This window comes from Elgaria multicarinata, chromosome 14, assembly GCF_023053635.1.
Source record: "Elgaria multicarinata webbii isolate HBS135686 ecotype San Diego chromosome 14, rElgMul1.1.pri, whole genome shotgun sequence".
NCBI lineage: Eukaryota > Metazoa > Chordata > Lepidosauria > Squamata > Anguidae > Elgaria > Elgaria multicarinata.
The window spans coordinates 6,332,080-6,349,881 of NC_086184.1; the positions used below are offsets into that span (position 1 = coordinate 6,332,080).

Here is a 17,802-nt window from a genome sequence, read left to right on the forward strand (position 1 = left end):
TACATTCAAGAAGGACGCAGACAAGCTGGAGCGTGTTCAGAGGAGGGCAACCAGGATGATCAGGGGTCTGGAAACAAAGCCCTATGAAGAGAGACTGAAAGAACTGGGCATGTTTAGCCTGGAGAAGAGAATATTGAGGAGAGACATGATAGCATTCTTCAAATACTTAAAAGGTTGTCACACAGAGGAGGGCCAGGATCTCTTCTTGATCCTCCCAGAGTGCAGGACATGGAATAATGGGCTCAAGTTAAAGAAGCCAGATTCCAGCTGGACATCAGGAAAAACTTCCTGACTGTTAGAGCAGTACGACAATGGAATCAGTTCCCTAGGGAGGTTGTGGGCTCTCCCCCACTAGAGGCATTCAAGAGGCAGCTGGACAGCCATCTGTCAGGGATGCTTTAGGGTGGATTCCTGCATTGAGCAGGGGGTTGGACTTGATGGCCTTGTAGGCCCCTTCCAACTCTGCTATTCTATGATTCTATGATTATCACCCAACGCAATATGTTATAGAAGTTAGGTGTGAACAGATCTATCTCTATCTATCTATCTATCATCTATCTATCTATCTATCTATCTATCTATCTATCTATCTATCTATCTCATAATACTAGAACCCGATGGGGTCATCCCATGATTGCTGGAGGATTTGGGAAAGAGAAAAGAAAGTACTTCTTCACTCAGTGCCTAGTTAAACTATAGAATTTGCTTCAAAAACAGATGAAGTGATGGATGACTTTAAAATGGGATAAGACACATTCGTGGAGAAGAAGGCTATCAATGGCTGTGAATCCTGATGGCTATATGCTACCCTCTGTATCAGAGACAGGATGCTTATGTACACCATTTGCTGGTGAGCACAAGCAGGGGTGGGTGTGCTATTGCACTAATGTTCTACTTCCACTGGCAGCTGGTTGACCGCTATGTGTGCAGAATGATGGACTGAATGAACCCTTGGTTTATTCCAGCATGGCTCTTCTTCTTATGTTTTTATGAGTGTTCTGCACACCTTTCCCCTCCTAAAGCATACAGTTTTATGCACTTCTTTCCAAAATGCATATTTTAAGCTAAAATAAGCCGTTTTATATGCCTTTTGGTTCAAAGAAGTGCAATGCAATATTCAGAGAACTGCAAAACCCAGAGGATAACTGTGGTTCAAAACTGTGCAGTAGCCCAGGAAGTGTGGAACGGGTTGGTTTGCCTTGAAATGCAAACTGAGCAAAACCCTTCCTCATCCCTAATCGAAACAGAGCCATTCAACTGGGTTTCCACTATGAAGCACATTTAAATAAAAGGCGGAGGGGAAATCAATCAAATCACATTGAAAAGAGGGACATTTTTACCCTTTGAAATCGTTAGAACTATTAGTAAACGGTAAGGCAAAAGGCACAGGTCATTTGCTACCCAAAGTCATGATGTCACACAGAGAGGGGAGGGAGGGAAAAAGGGATGGGGGAGAGAGAAAAGGTGGGAGGGAGGGAATGAAAAAGCAGAGGGGGAAAAAAGAAAACTCCAAACACTGAAGCAAAAACATGAAGCTATAAATTATCATTTGCTAAATAGTAGTTACACTGCTCCTAAAAGGCAATAGTTCTTGGAGGAACTGCCTGACATTTTTGTTTCATTTTGTTTTCTGCCAATAATTTATTAGATAATGGCCTTATGCTTATGCAGAGTAAACAAACAGTGGTCCATTTTGGAGAGAGAAATAAGATAAAACGAGAGAGAAGAAATTCAAGGGAGGGCACCCTATGCATCAGACCGGTTTTATAGCTATTTTCCTCACCAGAATTCATCAATTATGTCCCCATTTTCAAAGAGAAATCAGGAATAATGAACTTGACGACATTTATGGTCTTTGCTATTGCTTTATGTCATCTCTGTGACGGTTTCTTCCATTTGAAGGCATTTTAAAAAGCTGTCGTTAATAAGTTACCACACAGTAAAGTGGCACAAACTGGCAAATGCACATTCCCTTTTTTATGTATTCATTTTTAGTCTTTTCAGTATTTAACTCTGAGAAATATCAAGGATAGAGCCAGCCTGCAAAGAAATTACGCATTTTTGCATAGGAAGAGTCCTGCTGAATTAGACCAAAGAGCCACATAGTTCTACATCCTGTTTTCCTCAGTGGCCACCAGATGCCTCTGGGAAGATCACGAGCAGAACATTGTGGTAATAGTCTTCTTCTGCATTCAGGGCTGGTGCTACCATAGAGGCCACTCAGGCGGCCGCATAGAGCGCCAAGCTAAGAGGGGCGCCGGGCACAGCGCAGTACTCACGCAAGTTGGCTGTGAGCCAGGCCAGCCTGAGGAATCAGCTGGGCCTGGGCAGGCGAGATGAAGCCAGGGACGCTGGGGTGGGGGTGCGGCGGCTCCACATTTAGACTTCCGGAACGGGCCCGGAAGAGAGAGAGAGAGAGAATGTATGGGTGAATGGGGTGCATGGGGTCTTTGAGTAAATGCATGTGTTCATGCGTGTGTTTGTTTGGAGTGAGTGATGCTGAGTGTGTGCGTGTGAGTTGGGGGGATGATTTGGAGGTGATATTCCTATTAAATAATGCATTCTAGACCCATAGACGTTCCTTTCCAATTTGTTTGCTATAATTGGCATGACGTATTTCTTGCACTTTAAAATAAATTTAGCAGTTTCAAGTTTTGTGCTTCTTATTTTTGTCCAGGAAACATATGTTCTTAAAAATCAAAGTTGGCATTTTGGTGTGTGTGTGTGTGTGTGTGTGTGTGAGAGAGAGAGAAAGTAGCTCACCTTGCCTAGGGCGCAAAATAGTCTGGCACCGGCCCTGTCTGCATTGCCCCCTTTGAAAGGTCATCCAGGGTCATCGGGGCTGGTGTCAAGGCTTGGCAAGGGACCACACCTTAGCAAGGGCCCAATACTATGAACTCTCCTGGACCTCCTCCTCCTCCTCCTCCTCCTCCTCCTCCTCCTCCTCCTCCTCCTCCTCCTCCTCTTTGCAATCTGCTTGTTCATCTGCCTCTTGCATCATCCCAGGGAGTGGTGTTGGTGGTGTTGAGGAGGAGGAACAGATGCCACTATGTGCCTACTCTCTGGCCTTCCAAGCAAGTAAATGATAACAACAATGAGAATGAGAAGCAATAGCAGCTGGTGACAATGCCAAGGGGAAGGTAGTCTCTTTGACAGAGGTTGGACGCCTTGCTCATGGGCCCTCTTAAACCTGCAGCTAGCTCTGAAGTGGTTTACTTGTAAAGCTCAAGGAATTCCAAGGGCTGAGATTTCACCTGGGTGCCTTCAAATACTGGAAGGAGCTGTGATGTAGAAAGGGCAAATACTTGTTATCCACTGAGCCAGAAGAATTGACTAGATCCAATGAGTTTAGGGAGAGGAGGGTAGGTTTAGGTTGAACATAAGGAGAAGGAATTGCAGTTCAATGATGGAACCAATTGCCTAGAAGAGTGGTGGGCTCCATCATGTTTGGTGTTGCAAGCAGGGCATTTTTTTTGAGTGATTTGTGAACTGAACTGAAATTCATGTGCATCCCTATTCCTGAATTTATCCAAATTGCTAAAATGGCCTCATTTTTAATCCCTTGGAAGAACATGATAATGCATGTGCAATTCAATTAATAACTAGAAGGGCAACCTTATGTAGGAGTCAATGAAACTCCTATACATACCCTAGAGACAATATGTTCTTAGCAATACACCACCACTTTCATCAGATATACCCTTTTGTTGCTGAGAAATAGGTTGAAGATATTACCCAAGATTTTTAGGTGGTGAATCAGAACTCAAGGTGATTTCTCAGAATTCCTTCCTTCCTTCCTTCCTTCTTTCTGTCTCCCATCCTTTCTGTTTGTTTGTTTGTAAGCTCAGTACCACAGATTACTGCCCCACTGCATTGTGGTCATATATAAAGACTCATATATAAAGAAAGAGCAGAATGTCTCACTGGTAGGCGATGGAAATTAAAATCCCTGATACTACCCCAATAATTAATTTCCACGGGGAAACCAATTCCGCTTAGTAATGAGATTAATGAAAAGTGTTGCAAACTTATGACAGTTCCACAAGGGAAAGGGAAATCAATTTCCCCTTTTTCCTTTGAGCTGCACAGTTTTTTAAAAAAACTTTTTTTAAGAAGGGGTACACTACCCAATAAGAGTCAATTCCATGCATAACTCGAGCTTGAATGAAACTGTATTTTAAGAACATAAGAAGAGACATGTTGGATCAGAGCAAGGGTCCATCTAGTCCAGCACACTAAATCCTCCTCCTCCTCCTCCTCCTCCTCCTCCTCCTCCTCCTCCTTGATTTGAGTATCATTCTTTCTTTTCTTTTAAAAATAATAATTTAGTTTCCTTTGTAAACACGGGGAACATTCATTTATTTGTTACATGTGTACCCTGCCTTTCCTCAGTGGAGACCCAAGATAGCCTACATGATTCTCGTCCTCTCCATTTTATCCTCACAACAACTACCCTGTGAGGTAGGTTAGTCTGAGATTCAGTGACTGGTCCAAAATCACCCAGTAAGCTTCATAGCAAAATGGAGACTAGAACCAGGATTTCCTAAAGCCCACTCCAACACTCTAATCGCTACGCCACAATAGGATTAAAGTAATAAAGTCAGTCCTTGCATCATTGGAAATACCTAAACATGGATCAGACGCCTGTGGTTACGTAACTTCACTTTCCTGGCTCTCCGAATTTCAGCTTTGTCAGTGTTCTTAAAACTGTGGCATCCTAACACCGCGTAGATCCTTTTGGGACACCAACACAATTAATGCAGCACCCTGGTACAACTGAATGATGCCAGTAATACATTTCCTTCGCCCCTTCAAATTATTTTCCTGTCTATGAATTGACATTTGGCTGTTCGTATAGAATGAACTTCGCAAAAAAGAAAAGAAAGAGCGAATGAATATGTCCTGCAGAAGCCCAATGGCAGGGTGGTGGTGTTTTATTCTGGGGTGGGGGAGATTAATTCCAACTTTCTTAGCAAATATTCCCCCTCCCCCATTAATGGTAATGTCTGTTCAGAATGCAACTGACCAGCCTGCTAACTCTGACAACCTGGATTTAGCAGTTAACTTGCCTGCTAGATTTCAGGTCAGGTAGCTCAGTCAAGACGAGATGAGGGAAATTACATATACACTTGCATCTAGAAGTTCAAAGCATGTTGTTCACATAGTAAGCAGCGTATTGATCAATAGCTTCCAGTCAAGGGGAAAAAAAGCAAAACAAAACCCAATGAGATCCGGCAGCATGTCCATGAATTTCTCATTCTCCTTAGTGCCTTCCTTCTCCAGCACCACCTCCAAACGCGTAGCATTTTATTTTCTTCTACTTACACAATTCGACAGGAAATGAAGGCTGAGGGTTTGATTACCATCACAACCAGCGTATATCAACATCCAGTCAGAATTAATAACTAGTTATTTATTTATTTATTTAGAATATTTATATACTGCTCCCTGTTGAAAAATTTCGGAGCGGTGTACAAGATAAAATGAAAATAAAAACAGAATAAAACAGTTAAAACAAAATGTAAAAGAAGCAAATACAGAGATTAAAAGCTGCATATTAAGGAAAGGCTTCTTGGAATAAAGATGTTTTCAGGAGGCGCCGAAAGGTGTACAAGGTTGGCACCTGCCTGACCTCCAGAGGTAGGGAATTCCACAGAAATTAGTTAGGGATTTGTGAGGATTCTGCCCCCCGCCCCTGGATTTTAGCCGGTTGTCATTTTCTGGACTGAACACAGATGCAAAAATGTGATCGAAATCCATATATATTTGTGAGCTTGCATTTTAATTTTCAGATTAAAAAAAACACACACGTGTCTGACAGCACGTGTACATTTGAGAAAATGTGCCTGAAAAATGCAGACTTTTGGAAAAAAATGTGCCCAAATACCCTTTAATCAATGTGACAGGAATGTGTCCATTTCAAAGATGTGTGCAGCTGATTTGGAAAAAAAATAAACACAGAAACACAAATGGATTTTCATGTGGTGACTGTGTGAACAGAGTGCTGTTCCTTTCTAAGTGCCTGTCAGCTGAGTAAGCCATTTTTGCTTTGATTGTTCATCATGAAATCATTTAAACTAAAACCAAAATCACAACAACTACTCCTGGCTCAGCTTTCAGGTACTCGGCACACAGCAGCACTGCAAAGCCCCAAGTGAGGAAGTCCTGAAGGGGCAAAGCCAAAAAGAATAGGACTAAACTTAGAAAATATCCTAAACGCCTCCACATTTTAGCTTGCATGTCTTACTGCCAGTAATTAAGCCTTAGAAGAGGCATTTAAGATCATAAGAACTTAAGAAAAGCCCTGCTGGATCACAGACCAAGGGCCCAACTGTTGACCAGAGACCCAGGCCAGAGCTAGACCTAAGGTTTATCCTGGGGTCATCCAGGGTTCGCCCCTGCCTGAGCACTGGATCCCCTGTGCGTCACCTAGATGTACAGGTTTGACCCCTTTACAATCTAGGGGTAAACCTTAGGTCTAGCTATGGCCCCAGAAGCAGGACACGGGATTAACTATGCACCACAGAAAGAAATCTTTCCTTTCATCTTCCTAGAAATCATGGGCTTTAGTATTACAGATGAAGGAGAAAAGGAAATCCATATATATATTCTCCACACCATACTTTTTTTTTTTTTTTAAAAAAAAAACATACTTAGTGTTTCTTCTAATGATTCTCCTTACCTGCTTTTTTCCTAAGCTAAGCAGACTCAAATGTTGCAATATATACAAAGGGGTATATATACTAGTGGTGTGCACAGACACACACCCCAATCCGCTTCGTGGCCCAATCCGGAAAATCCGGTTCGGGCCCGATCCTCTTCACGCCGCTCCGCCCGTCTCCTGCTCCGCTCCACAGAGCGAGATCCGGCTTCGCCGCTGTCACTATATCGATGGCGGTGGCAGCGCCGCCGCCAGAGAAACCACCCACCCACCCCGCCCCCTTATCTTCGTCCGTTGCGGGATTCAATTGAGGCCCCGGTTGAAGGCGGAAGAGGCCTCACTTCCGGCTTCAACCGGTGCCTCAATTGAAGCCGGCGACGGAGGAAGGTAAGCGTCCCTCCTCCCTGCTCCCTTACCTGGTGCTGCTGCCGCTGCCGCCACATGAATGGCGGCACCGGCAGCGCCAGATTAGTCCCCCTCCCCCCACTTACCTTCAGGCGAAGCTCCGGATTGAGGCGATCCTCTTCGCCTCAATCCGCAGCCCCCCTGACTCTCTTCGCCTCCGCCTTAAGGGTAGGCGAAGCCCACCGCTCCGCTCCTGCTTCTCCGGTTCAAGGAGAAGCGGAGCACATCCCTAATATATACCCCTTTCACTTCAACATTCTAGGGAGATTATAGAAAAGCACTTAATTTTACCCCTTCTCCATTTTTTTTCAGGCTAGTGCAAAGATTCAAAGATGCCATGATAAAGTAGAAGAGATCCACTCTTGAGTAGTCACAGTGATAAAAATGACTCCCTTTCTTTGTGAAGATAACGCAAAGTTAATAAACATGCTTCAAGGTGGTAGGCGGAATGTGGGGCCATCCAGCAGTATTGATTTGGTGTGCTTCCTAGATAAATGATACTACTAGTATTCTGAGTAGAAGCTTGAAATGAGAAGATGCAATACCCCTGCTGAGAACTCATAACATTTAAAATCTAATCCACAGCTGGAGCAAGTTATTTATAGTAAAATGAACAAGATACCCAAAATTAAGGCGTTCATGCAAAATTACTCTATATTCCCCATGTAAGGTGCCATACAGTCTCATGCCTCTGAAAAGGTTGTGGGCCTAGATACAGTTATCCATGCTCTGATAATGTTTGGATTTCTGCAATGGGTTATACGTGGGGCTGCCTTTGAAAATGGTGCGGAAACTTCAGCTAGTACAAAACAGGGCAGCCTGTTTACTAACAAGACCACATCATGCCAGTCCTTTTACAACTTCACTGGCTGCCAGTCCAGGTCTGGGCCCTATTCAAAGTGCTGGTATTGACATTTAAAGCCCTAAACGGTTTGGGGCCAGGTTATCTGAAGGAACGCCTCCTCCCATATGTACCTGCCTGGACCTTAAGATCATCTACAGGGGCCCTTCTCCGTGAGCCCCTGCCAAAGGAAGTGAGGCAGGTGGCTACTAGGAGGAGGGCTTTCTCCGCTGTGGCACCCCGGTTGTGGAATGAGCTCCCCAGAGAGGTCCGCCTGGCGCCTACACTGTACTCCTTCCATCGCCAGATGAAGACTTTTTCATTTTCTCCATATTTTAACACCTAATTTAACTTAAATTTAAACTTGCTGTTTTAATTCCGTATTTTAATCTAGATAAATTTCTGCTGTGTGCTTTTATCCTGATTGTGCTTTTTATATTGTATTTTGTATTTGTGTTTTTAGACTGTTGGTTATTTTATTATGCTTTCATGGTTTAAATTTTTGTGAACCGCCCAGAGAACGTCGGCTATTGGGCAGTACAAAATGTAATAAATGAATAAATAAATAAATATTCATCAATAGGCATTTATTGTTTCTTGGAAAATAGTCCTCCTCATTGTTCTGAGCAATGAAGTGACTATATCCTCCTTTTCATTAGGATTGCACAAGAATTTTGTTCCTTCGTAATGCCAAATGTGAACATGAATGTCGGCAGGCAGAAACATAACCCTCTGGGTGGAAATACACGTTTTTTCAATTTTGAAATAATTGTGCATTTTTTCCTGATTAAAAACAGCAACAGTAACAACAGTTGCTCTCAATTGGACTCGATTGGTTGGACTCAATGGCCTTGTAGGCCCCTTCCAACTCTGCTATTCTATGATTCTATGATATTCATGAATGCAGACATGGAAAACTGAGCTTCATGGAGCAATCTGAAGAACCTCAACAAGCTTGAACATTGCTTGTTCAGCTAACTGTATGCTGAGCTTGGGTTGCCTCTAGGGTAATGCAGAGAATGAAGCATCTCTGAGATTTAGTCTGGGCTGAAATCCTATACAAAGCAGGCAGGGAAGGAGAGAACATGTCCGTAGTCAGCCAGACATTGATTATACTAATTGATGCCCAAGCAAACTCCCAACCTGACATGGACACCTGACTGAACTGGGTCCAAAACATAGATCTGTCTAGTCCATCCTCTTCCTTCACTCAGTGGACAACCACATTCTTCCAGGAAGCTCAGAAGCAGATCATGGAAACAATAGTCCCTATTTCTGAATGTATCTGTTGCTCAGCAGCAAGTATTCAGAGGGATATCACTCCCTCTAAACACAGAATTTGCACAATCATGGCTAAGGACATAAGAAAAGCTCTGCAGGATCAGGTCAAAAAGTCTTACTGGTAGAACATATGCTTTGCATGCAAAAAGTGCCAGGTTCAATTCCTTGGGCTGGAGATACCAATGACCTCAATCTGAACCTCTGAAGATCCACTACCAGTTAGTGTAAACAAGAGATGGACCAATAGTCAGATGGGCCCTAAGCAGAAATGTTGGAGGATATCTGATATGGACTCAAGCACAGTGGCTTTCCACCAGCTCCCCCCCACCATATGCCAGTCCGCTGAGCCCTGCACAACTCACCACTGACTGAGTTGTGCAAGTGTGAGGATCCTCGCTTACCCACGAGCTGACATTTTGCAGAGAACCACCGCTAAGCTTTTTCCGGAAATCCTCATTTTGAGCAAATTAGACCATTTATGCTTCTGATTTTGCATAAATGTTCCTATTTACATCCACCATCTGCATCCATAAAAAGCTTGGCCACCATTTCTCACACAATGGCACTCAGGGGTGACAGGGATGCCACATGCTGTGCACCAGATGCCCATGGACCATCCGGTGTGGGAGGGCTCACCCAACCCTAGATAAGGAAGATTCTTTGGTCCATTTGCTGATACTGTTTGCCATTTAGTCCCACATCTACAGTTGCCAACTAGTCACCTCTGAGATGCCCACATGCATGTCATGAAAGCTGCAGGTCTTTCCCGGTTTCCCCCCTTGGAGCTGGTGTTTAGTGGTGTGCAGCCTCTGGATGTGGATGCTGAATGCATTCCATGGCAGAGCTGGGCTGAGAAGCTGCTCCCTAGGTACACCCTTCTGTGGGCCCAATATGACTAGAATGTATCCTGATCAGGCACTTTAGAGTTGTCAGCTCAAAAGCCCCCAGAGGCAAAAATTAAGCTGTGGGAAGGCAGCATTAGAGCGTTCCAGCCTTTCAAAGATAATAGCAGTCAGTCACAGATCTTGTATAGAGCTGCTTTCGGAGTACAAATAGTTGAAAGCCAGGCACAAGTGGAAACTGAAGTTCTGCCAGCATGAGACGTCCATGAGAGAAAGAGGGATGGGTGGGGAAGTTTGATAATGCCACTCAACTAGTGCCATTAAAATTGGAGTGCTGGCAAAATTTACCTAGGTAATGCCTTATTTTAAGAAGAAAAACAAAACAGAGATTATTTTATTTTTCTCCTGTGGAAGGAGTGTTTTTTTATTATTATTATTTATTTATTTATTTATTAAAAAGCCGTAGGAAATGTTTAACGTGTACTAGCTGTGAAATCAATGGTTAAGAGGCTTTCATTCTTCGTTTCATTTTATTTCTCCCCCTTCCCTTGCAGTGACAGTCTGTCTCCCTATACAAAGATCCCAAGCTTTTGATAATGACACAAAACAGGAAACGTTCAAACTAATTATGCTGGCAGATCTGTGAAAGAAGTCAGGAAGTAGCACCGCTTCTCTGGGTCAGATTAATTGGAATATTAAACAGAGTTCTGAAAAGCGAGGGGGGGGGGATCAGAGCAAATGAAGATTGAACTCAGGACCCAGTTCACATGACAGATACATGGCTGGCTGGCGGGGAGGAGCGTGACACTGGAAAATGCTGCGTGCGTAACGTCCAAATTAGATTACTGCAACACGCTCTACATGGGGCAGCCAGTCTGGAAGCTGCAGCTTGTGCAAAATGCGACGGCCAGATTGATAGCTGGAACAGGAAGATTTGAGCATATAACACTGATTCTGGCCCGCTTGCATTGGCTGCCTATATGTTTCCGAGCCCAATTCAAGGTGCTGGTTTTAACCTATAAAGCCCTACATGGCTTGGGACCACAATACCTGACGGAACGCCTCTCCCGACATGAACCTACCCGTACACTGCGCTCAACATCTAAGGTCCTCCTCCGAGTGCCTACTCCAAGGGAAGCTCGGAGGATGGCAACAAGGGAGAGGGCCTTCTCAGTGGTGGCCCCCCAACTGTGGAATGATCTTCCCGATGAGGCTCACCTGGTGCCAACGTTGTTATCTTTTCGGCGCCAGGTCAAGATTTTTCTCTTCTCCCAGGCATTTTAACAGCATTTAACAACGTTAAGTTTTTTTTAAATGGACCCCAGAATTGTTGTTTTTAAATGGATACTGTTGTTTTTATACTGTTTTTTTTTATGTTTTTGATGGTTTTTAAAATTTGTATACTTTTAATGTTTACCATTTTTAATTGTTGTAAACTGCCCAGAGAGCTTCGGCTGTGGGGCGGTATATAAATGTAATAAAATAAATAAATAAATAAATAATGTGGAGTTGTACTCTTCTATTGGAGGATGGGTTACAACAGCATAGAGAATAGGTTCAGGGTCCAGCCCCAGAGAGAGACACAGGCAAAGGGAACTTCGAGGGGGGGGGCAGCAGTGGGACAGCCTTGCATCCTTCTTCTAACTCAGCAGATCCCCCTAATCATCTACAGCTTGGAGAGGACCCCTGTATTACCTTGGCCGTGTTCAGACGACACACTAAGCCAGGATGGTTAAGCATTTTGAGCTTACCATGATAGCTTACTGTGTTGCCTGAAAGCGATTTTCATAACCACGGTGGCTAATTAGACCATTTACACCTGTAATGTTGCATAAGTGACCCTAGTTACAGTTGCCATTTGCACAAAACGGTGCTATTGACAAAATGCTTACCCACACTTTCCCACAAAGTGGTGGCTTGCTGGTAAGTGGTCCCTGAGCTTGCACAACTTGTGGCAAAGCAAGCAGAAACCCACTGAGCTCATGACCCCAACTGGACTCTTGTGACATCCCTAGGCATTCAGTTTTCAGGTCATCGTCGTGACCCAGCTGTGTTCCAAAGGAATGATCTACGGGAAAATGATCCACACCATCAACATAGAGACTTGAAGTGTTTTCTCAACCTTATCAAAACTTCAGGTTAGCTTTGGAAGGTTTGGTTCCAGGTTTGGCTTGTTCAGTGGAACCTCCATGTTCTCATGGCTAAGCCTACTGCCCCTGTTTTGGGAGAAGATGTTTCAGGTAATCAATCAGACTCAGATTCAGAACTAGAAGACGCAGTCCCAGACACCAGCCAGCCTGTACCAGTGGGGGAGGAAGCTCTCACAGGCGATTCACCAGCTGGGAGTCAGCCCTCTTTAGAGCTTATCTCCTCAAGGCCAAATCCTACACACTCAGTGGGAAGTGAACTTTCTTCTGGAGGAGAACGCCCTGACAAGCTAGCTGATGCTAGGGTCCGCCAGAAGCTAAAACGCATGGAGCGGAAGGAAGACGTGAGAAGGTCAGTCTGGCTAGAATTGCACCAGAACCTGCCTCCGCACCAGGCTCTCTGCGTTTGAGGAAAGGCTTCCTATTCTCCTTGGTCAGACAATTGTCTCACTTAGTTTGCATAGTTTTGCCTAGGGGGAAGTTTTCAAGGGATTAGACTCTCTTCAGGTGGAAGAGATGTTTGTTGCTTAATAAAAGCTTTGTGGATTACCTAGCAGGCCTCGTCATTTCAGAGAAACACAACACATGTTTAGAGGGAGCATATGCCTGAGCCCCAGTAGTGGTGGTGCTCTGTGACCTTCCTCCCATGTTTGTGGGCTTCCTAGAGATGTGGAAAGCATGGTGGTAGTCTACATGGATTTATGGACATCTGCAGAAGGATGTACTAAGGTTACAAGGTGAATTACAAGGTGTCTCAGTTGCTGATTTTCCTCTAAGAATATCTAATAACATTTTCATTCATCTCTGCACAATCTCAGCACTTCATTCTCCTACCCCAAACAGAATCATAGAATCATAGAATAGCAGAGTTGGAAGGGGCCTACAAGGCCATCTCGTCCAACCCCCTGCTCAATGCAGGAATCCACCCTAAAGCATCCCTGACAGATGCTTGTCCAGCTGCCTCTTGAAGGCCTCTAGTGTGGGAGAGCCCACAACCTCCCTAGGTAACTGAGGATGTGGACCTGACAATGTATTGACTCCACACAGAGCGACATGGCATTGTTCAGTATGCATTGGGAAGCAGCAGAAAAATGGTTCTTCCAAAGAAGGGCTTTTGTTTTACTATTTTTTTTTCTTGACTTTTTTTGTTTTTTTACAATATTGTGCAGAGCAATATTTTGTAGTAATCAGGGGATTTAGTCAACTCCAGCTTTAGCTGAGCACCCTGCGTGAAGCGAAAACACATTTTCAATTTTGAGAAATGAAATGACTTTGGAACTTGATTGTTAGCCATAAATTATCTGTCACAAATGTTGGGCAGTGAACAGATTCATAGCCTCCCATCCACAAAGTTGGATTTATTATTACTGTTCATTGAATTGATTTGTAAACTGTTTAGTAAGACTAGCAATACAGGACTGACCAAGGCTGTGAAAGTCCACGTAATATATTAGGAAAGGTAGAGACTAATTTCATTAGTTAATCTGTGCAACTGCTGTCCCTGCTCCCCCTCCTCCACCCTTCAAATGCAATGTCCAAATGAAGAAACGGTAGCATCTCCAGACAAATATAGTAAATATGTGTTTGGAAATGTACCAATTTCTGACTGCAAATTACATTCCAGTGTACACATTCTTCTGGGAGGTACGACTTGGTTAATCTTGCATTAAAATGCAAAGCCAACAAATTTCTCCCCATCTCTAGTCATCTAGAATTACCATTTATGACACACTAATAATAACCAAAGAACTGCTTTTTTAAAACACCTTGTGCTCTTGCAACGCTAAACTCTTGGGTTATGTCCCCAAGAGGTTACAAAACCTCCAGATATACTTAACTTGACTTTTAAAAAAATCAAGATAATAGAGAGCAGTAATTTCCTTCTCCTTTAAGGAGAACACTAGAGACATTCCCTTGGTGGTAATTCCAGGTGTTGAGTGATTACGGAATGGCAAAATCGTGAAGACTCAATCTTATTTGGCCAATCTCTATGAAATTTCCTAGACCTTAACAGTCAACAGCAAAAGTAAGGTCTTTTATTATGAATTCCTATATTTTCACAACCTCTTCAGCTTATTATCATCCAAGAGAGACTGTCCCTCCCTCCTTCCTTCCTTCCTTCCTTCATCTTCCATTCAAATGCTGTAATAAAGAATTGTTTGTGGGTACATTCCAAATAAAGCTGAGAGGCATTCACCCATTTCTACTCTGTGAAGTGGTGAAGTGATAGGCGATACTGATGACATGGCTTGACTAACCATCTGTGTAATGTTTTGCCTAGGGCCCTGGCTAGAGATGTGAAGACTCCATCACTTATCCCTTTGAGAACATTTGCTAATCATACCAAAATTGTTATCCGCCCCTCTGCAAACCATTCACATGATTTGCTCTTTGCAGGAACTACCAAGTTTGCCTTAAACTTTGCATTAGGCACAAGTCAATGCTGACAACTCTACCCAGAAGACATCCTACTCATTCATTCACTGAGGGTTAATGGCTACTTGCTCCAGACCAGAAAAGCAGCAAATCACACATCTACTGGAGAGAAAAATGGTGGCACAGGAAGTTCTGTGTTGCAATCATAATTTGAACGAATTGGGCTCATCTCTCTCAAATCTATTGAGTTGAACGACATGACCCAGTTATCACTCCCAGTTTTGCAGAACTCTGTGGTTTTCTTTCCACAGCACTGACAGCTCAGGAAATATTTATACCTTTCCATAGAGAATCATTTTTCATCTGCATGTGTGCTTTTGAAATAATTCATAAGCGCTGAATGAAGGAAAGGAAACTTAAGGGAAACACACACAGACGCACAATTCCAAGACTGGAGATATTTTCAAGAGACTCCAATACATTCATGTATCAAGAAAAATCAAGGGGAGAGGGAGAATCCCAACTGTTTTCTTGACTTCACAATACATCTTCATTGATTCCAGTTCATTGTTTTTTCCAAAGACTGACTAATCAAGTTGAACGTTCTCCTTCTGCAGAACTTCTTGACTGCCATTTGCTCAACATGACTCCGGCTGGCCTGCTGAGTGCCGGAATTACATACTGGGTCACACAGCCCATTAAAATATACATTTGCATTCCCTTTCTGGCTCATTTAGCATGGTGCAACTTTTTTTTTTCTAAAGCTGATCTGCAAGGCTTAAGGCAGGGAGAGGGCTGTTTTAAAAGGGATAAATTTGGGTCCTAATTGAGAATTGGTGGTAATGGATCCAATGTGTGTAAAACTCTGGTTTAACAGAGGGCTACCTACTGATCATCAATTGTGATGTGTAGCATTTGACACCTAACAGGGCTAGCAGATACGGCAGCACTTGAATTATGTGCTATAAATGCCAGGCACCACTGGTTCCCTACTCCGTGTACCACAAGCATCACTGTTCAAAAGAGGAATACACCAGTCATTCAAGGATGCAGACACAATATACTGATCCAGAAGAGCCAATCCTGTACCACCAGCTGTTATATATAGAATCATAGAATCATAGAATAGTAGAGTTGGAAGGGGCCTATAAGGCCATCAAGTCCAACCCCCTGCCATTGAGTCCAACCTCCCTGAGGCTGGGCAATTTATTGCTGTGACAATCTTTTAAATATCCTCATAGTATATCTCTTCCTCACTTCCTTTCTTATTATATATATATATATATATATATATATATATATATATATATAGTGACCAACTGTCAGGATTTCCCCAGATTTGTCCTGGTTTTTGTTCTTTCCATGGTGTCAGGGAGGATTTTCTATAATTTTCAATAATGTCCTGGAATGACACACCTTCCTCTTTAAGGCTGCCATTAGCATGGCAGGAGGGAATGACATGCTTTCTTGAGGCACATCGTTCCCCCACCCCGAGCTCCAATTGAGGTCTTAAAGAGGAAAGCGGGTCATTCGTGGACATTATAGAAAAGGCCCCAATTGGAGTGGATGGTGGTGGTGCAGAATGAAATCCTTTCCCCTCCTCCACTCCAATCGGGTTCTTTAAGGTGGCGGGGGAATAACGTACTTTCTGCAGGACTCAGAAAGCTGCTTCCCCACACACACACTAGGTGTCCTCTTTTTTGGTTTCCCAAATATGGTCACCCTATATATACTGCCTCTTGGCCCCCAACGTGGCTCACACTAATAAAATACAAAGCCGGTACAATACAAACCAAAAACCAACACAATAAAGCCACAAGGAAAGTGAACACAATTACAACCCATCAAAAGCTTGGTGAAATAATAATGTCCTGACTGGCCACCCAAAAGCCAAAGCGGGTGTTGAGCCTTCCTTGAGACAAAGTTCTATAACCAGGGTGCTGCCATCAAGAAGGCCTTATTTCATGTTACCACCAGGGACTACTCCATTGGCAATTTGACATGAAGCAGGGCCTCCAATAATGACTTTATTTGGCATGCATATTCATGCAAAAGAAGGTGGACCTTCAGATAGTCAGGCCCCAAGCCACTTTAGGAATGTATAGGAAATAACAAGCACATTGAATTGGGTTCGGAAATGAGTAGAAACCTAGTGCAAATGAAACATGACTAATGTATAAACAGAAGCATTCTGGTTTACTTTCTGCCAATACTCCCTTCCAATTGTTACCTTATACTCTACCTTCCTTTTCTATTCCCTGGCCCATTCAGCCATGTTTTATCTGGTCTCAATCCTCCAACCTCAGGAAGTGCAGGGAAATGCTATACCCTGTATAGCATGGGTGGGCAGCTTGAAGCCCTCCATTTCTTGTTGGACTGCAACACTCATTAGCTGTAGCCAGAATGGCCAATAGTGAGGGATCATGGGAGATGTAGTGCAATGACATCTGGAAGGCCACACTGTCTAGCAGTTGCTGATCTCTGGGACTGGGTCCTCTCCTCACTGAGAGGAGTGTGGCTTGGGTGTTGGTGTTGGAAGATGCACACAGCCTATACTGACTCAGGTCCTCATCACATAGTGTTTAACATGATGTAATATCACCACACGGAAGCTAAGTTCAGATATCTATCTATATCTATCTATCTATATCTCAATATACAGTGCAACAAATATGGGTTGCAATGTTCATGAAGTTCAATAAAGATAAAGGAGAGAGAGAAAGAGAGAGAGAGGAGGATACATATTGCATTCTACCACAAGTCACCTGATACGTGGCAATTGCTTCTCGGTCAAGGGGCCGCGTCACAAGGACTTCTCCAGTGCTCTCGACGATTTTGAAAGCTCCTTTTGGCTCGTGTTCAACTCCTTTCCCAAATATTCTGAATTTTGAGCTTTCTGGTCTGTCATTGTCAATAACCTGTGTGAGGCAAGCATGGAGATCAAAGTCAACAAAGGAACAAAACATTATGAACAATTCGAATCCATAGGAAGAATCCATATTATTGTTTAAACAAGATCAATTTCACTTCCCAAGGGGAATTTGGGAATTGGGAGTTGGGGAATAGAGTTCTTTCAGAGAGTTATTAGCACCATAGCAAACTACAATCTCCATGATTCTTTGGGAGATCTCATGATGTTCAACTGATGCAAGTATGCTTTTACTAATAACACAGAGTAATTTTGGTTTTTTGGGTTTTTTTTTAACTCCCATTCCAATGAAACCATGTACGAGAATCTCATTTCATTTC

At 43.3% G+C, this 17,802-nt stretch overlaps 1 protein-coding gene across 1 annotated transcript in view; it reads right to left on the reverse strand.

The window, feature by feature from the left end:
- Window positions 1–17,802, reverse strand: part of CDH13 (cadherin 13) — a 694,106-nt gene that overhangs the window by 315,733 nt on the left and 360,571 nt on the right. The window contains exon 5 of the mRNA XM_063141045.1: window positions 17,319–17,471. Within this exon, the coding sequence (XP_062997115.1) occupies window positions 17,319–17,471 (153 nt within the window). The remainder of the gene's footprint in view (window positions 1–17,318; window positions 17,472–17,802) is intronic.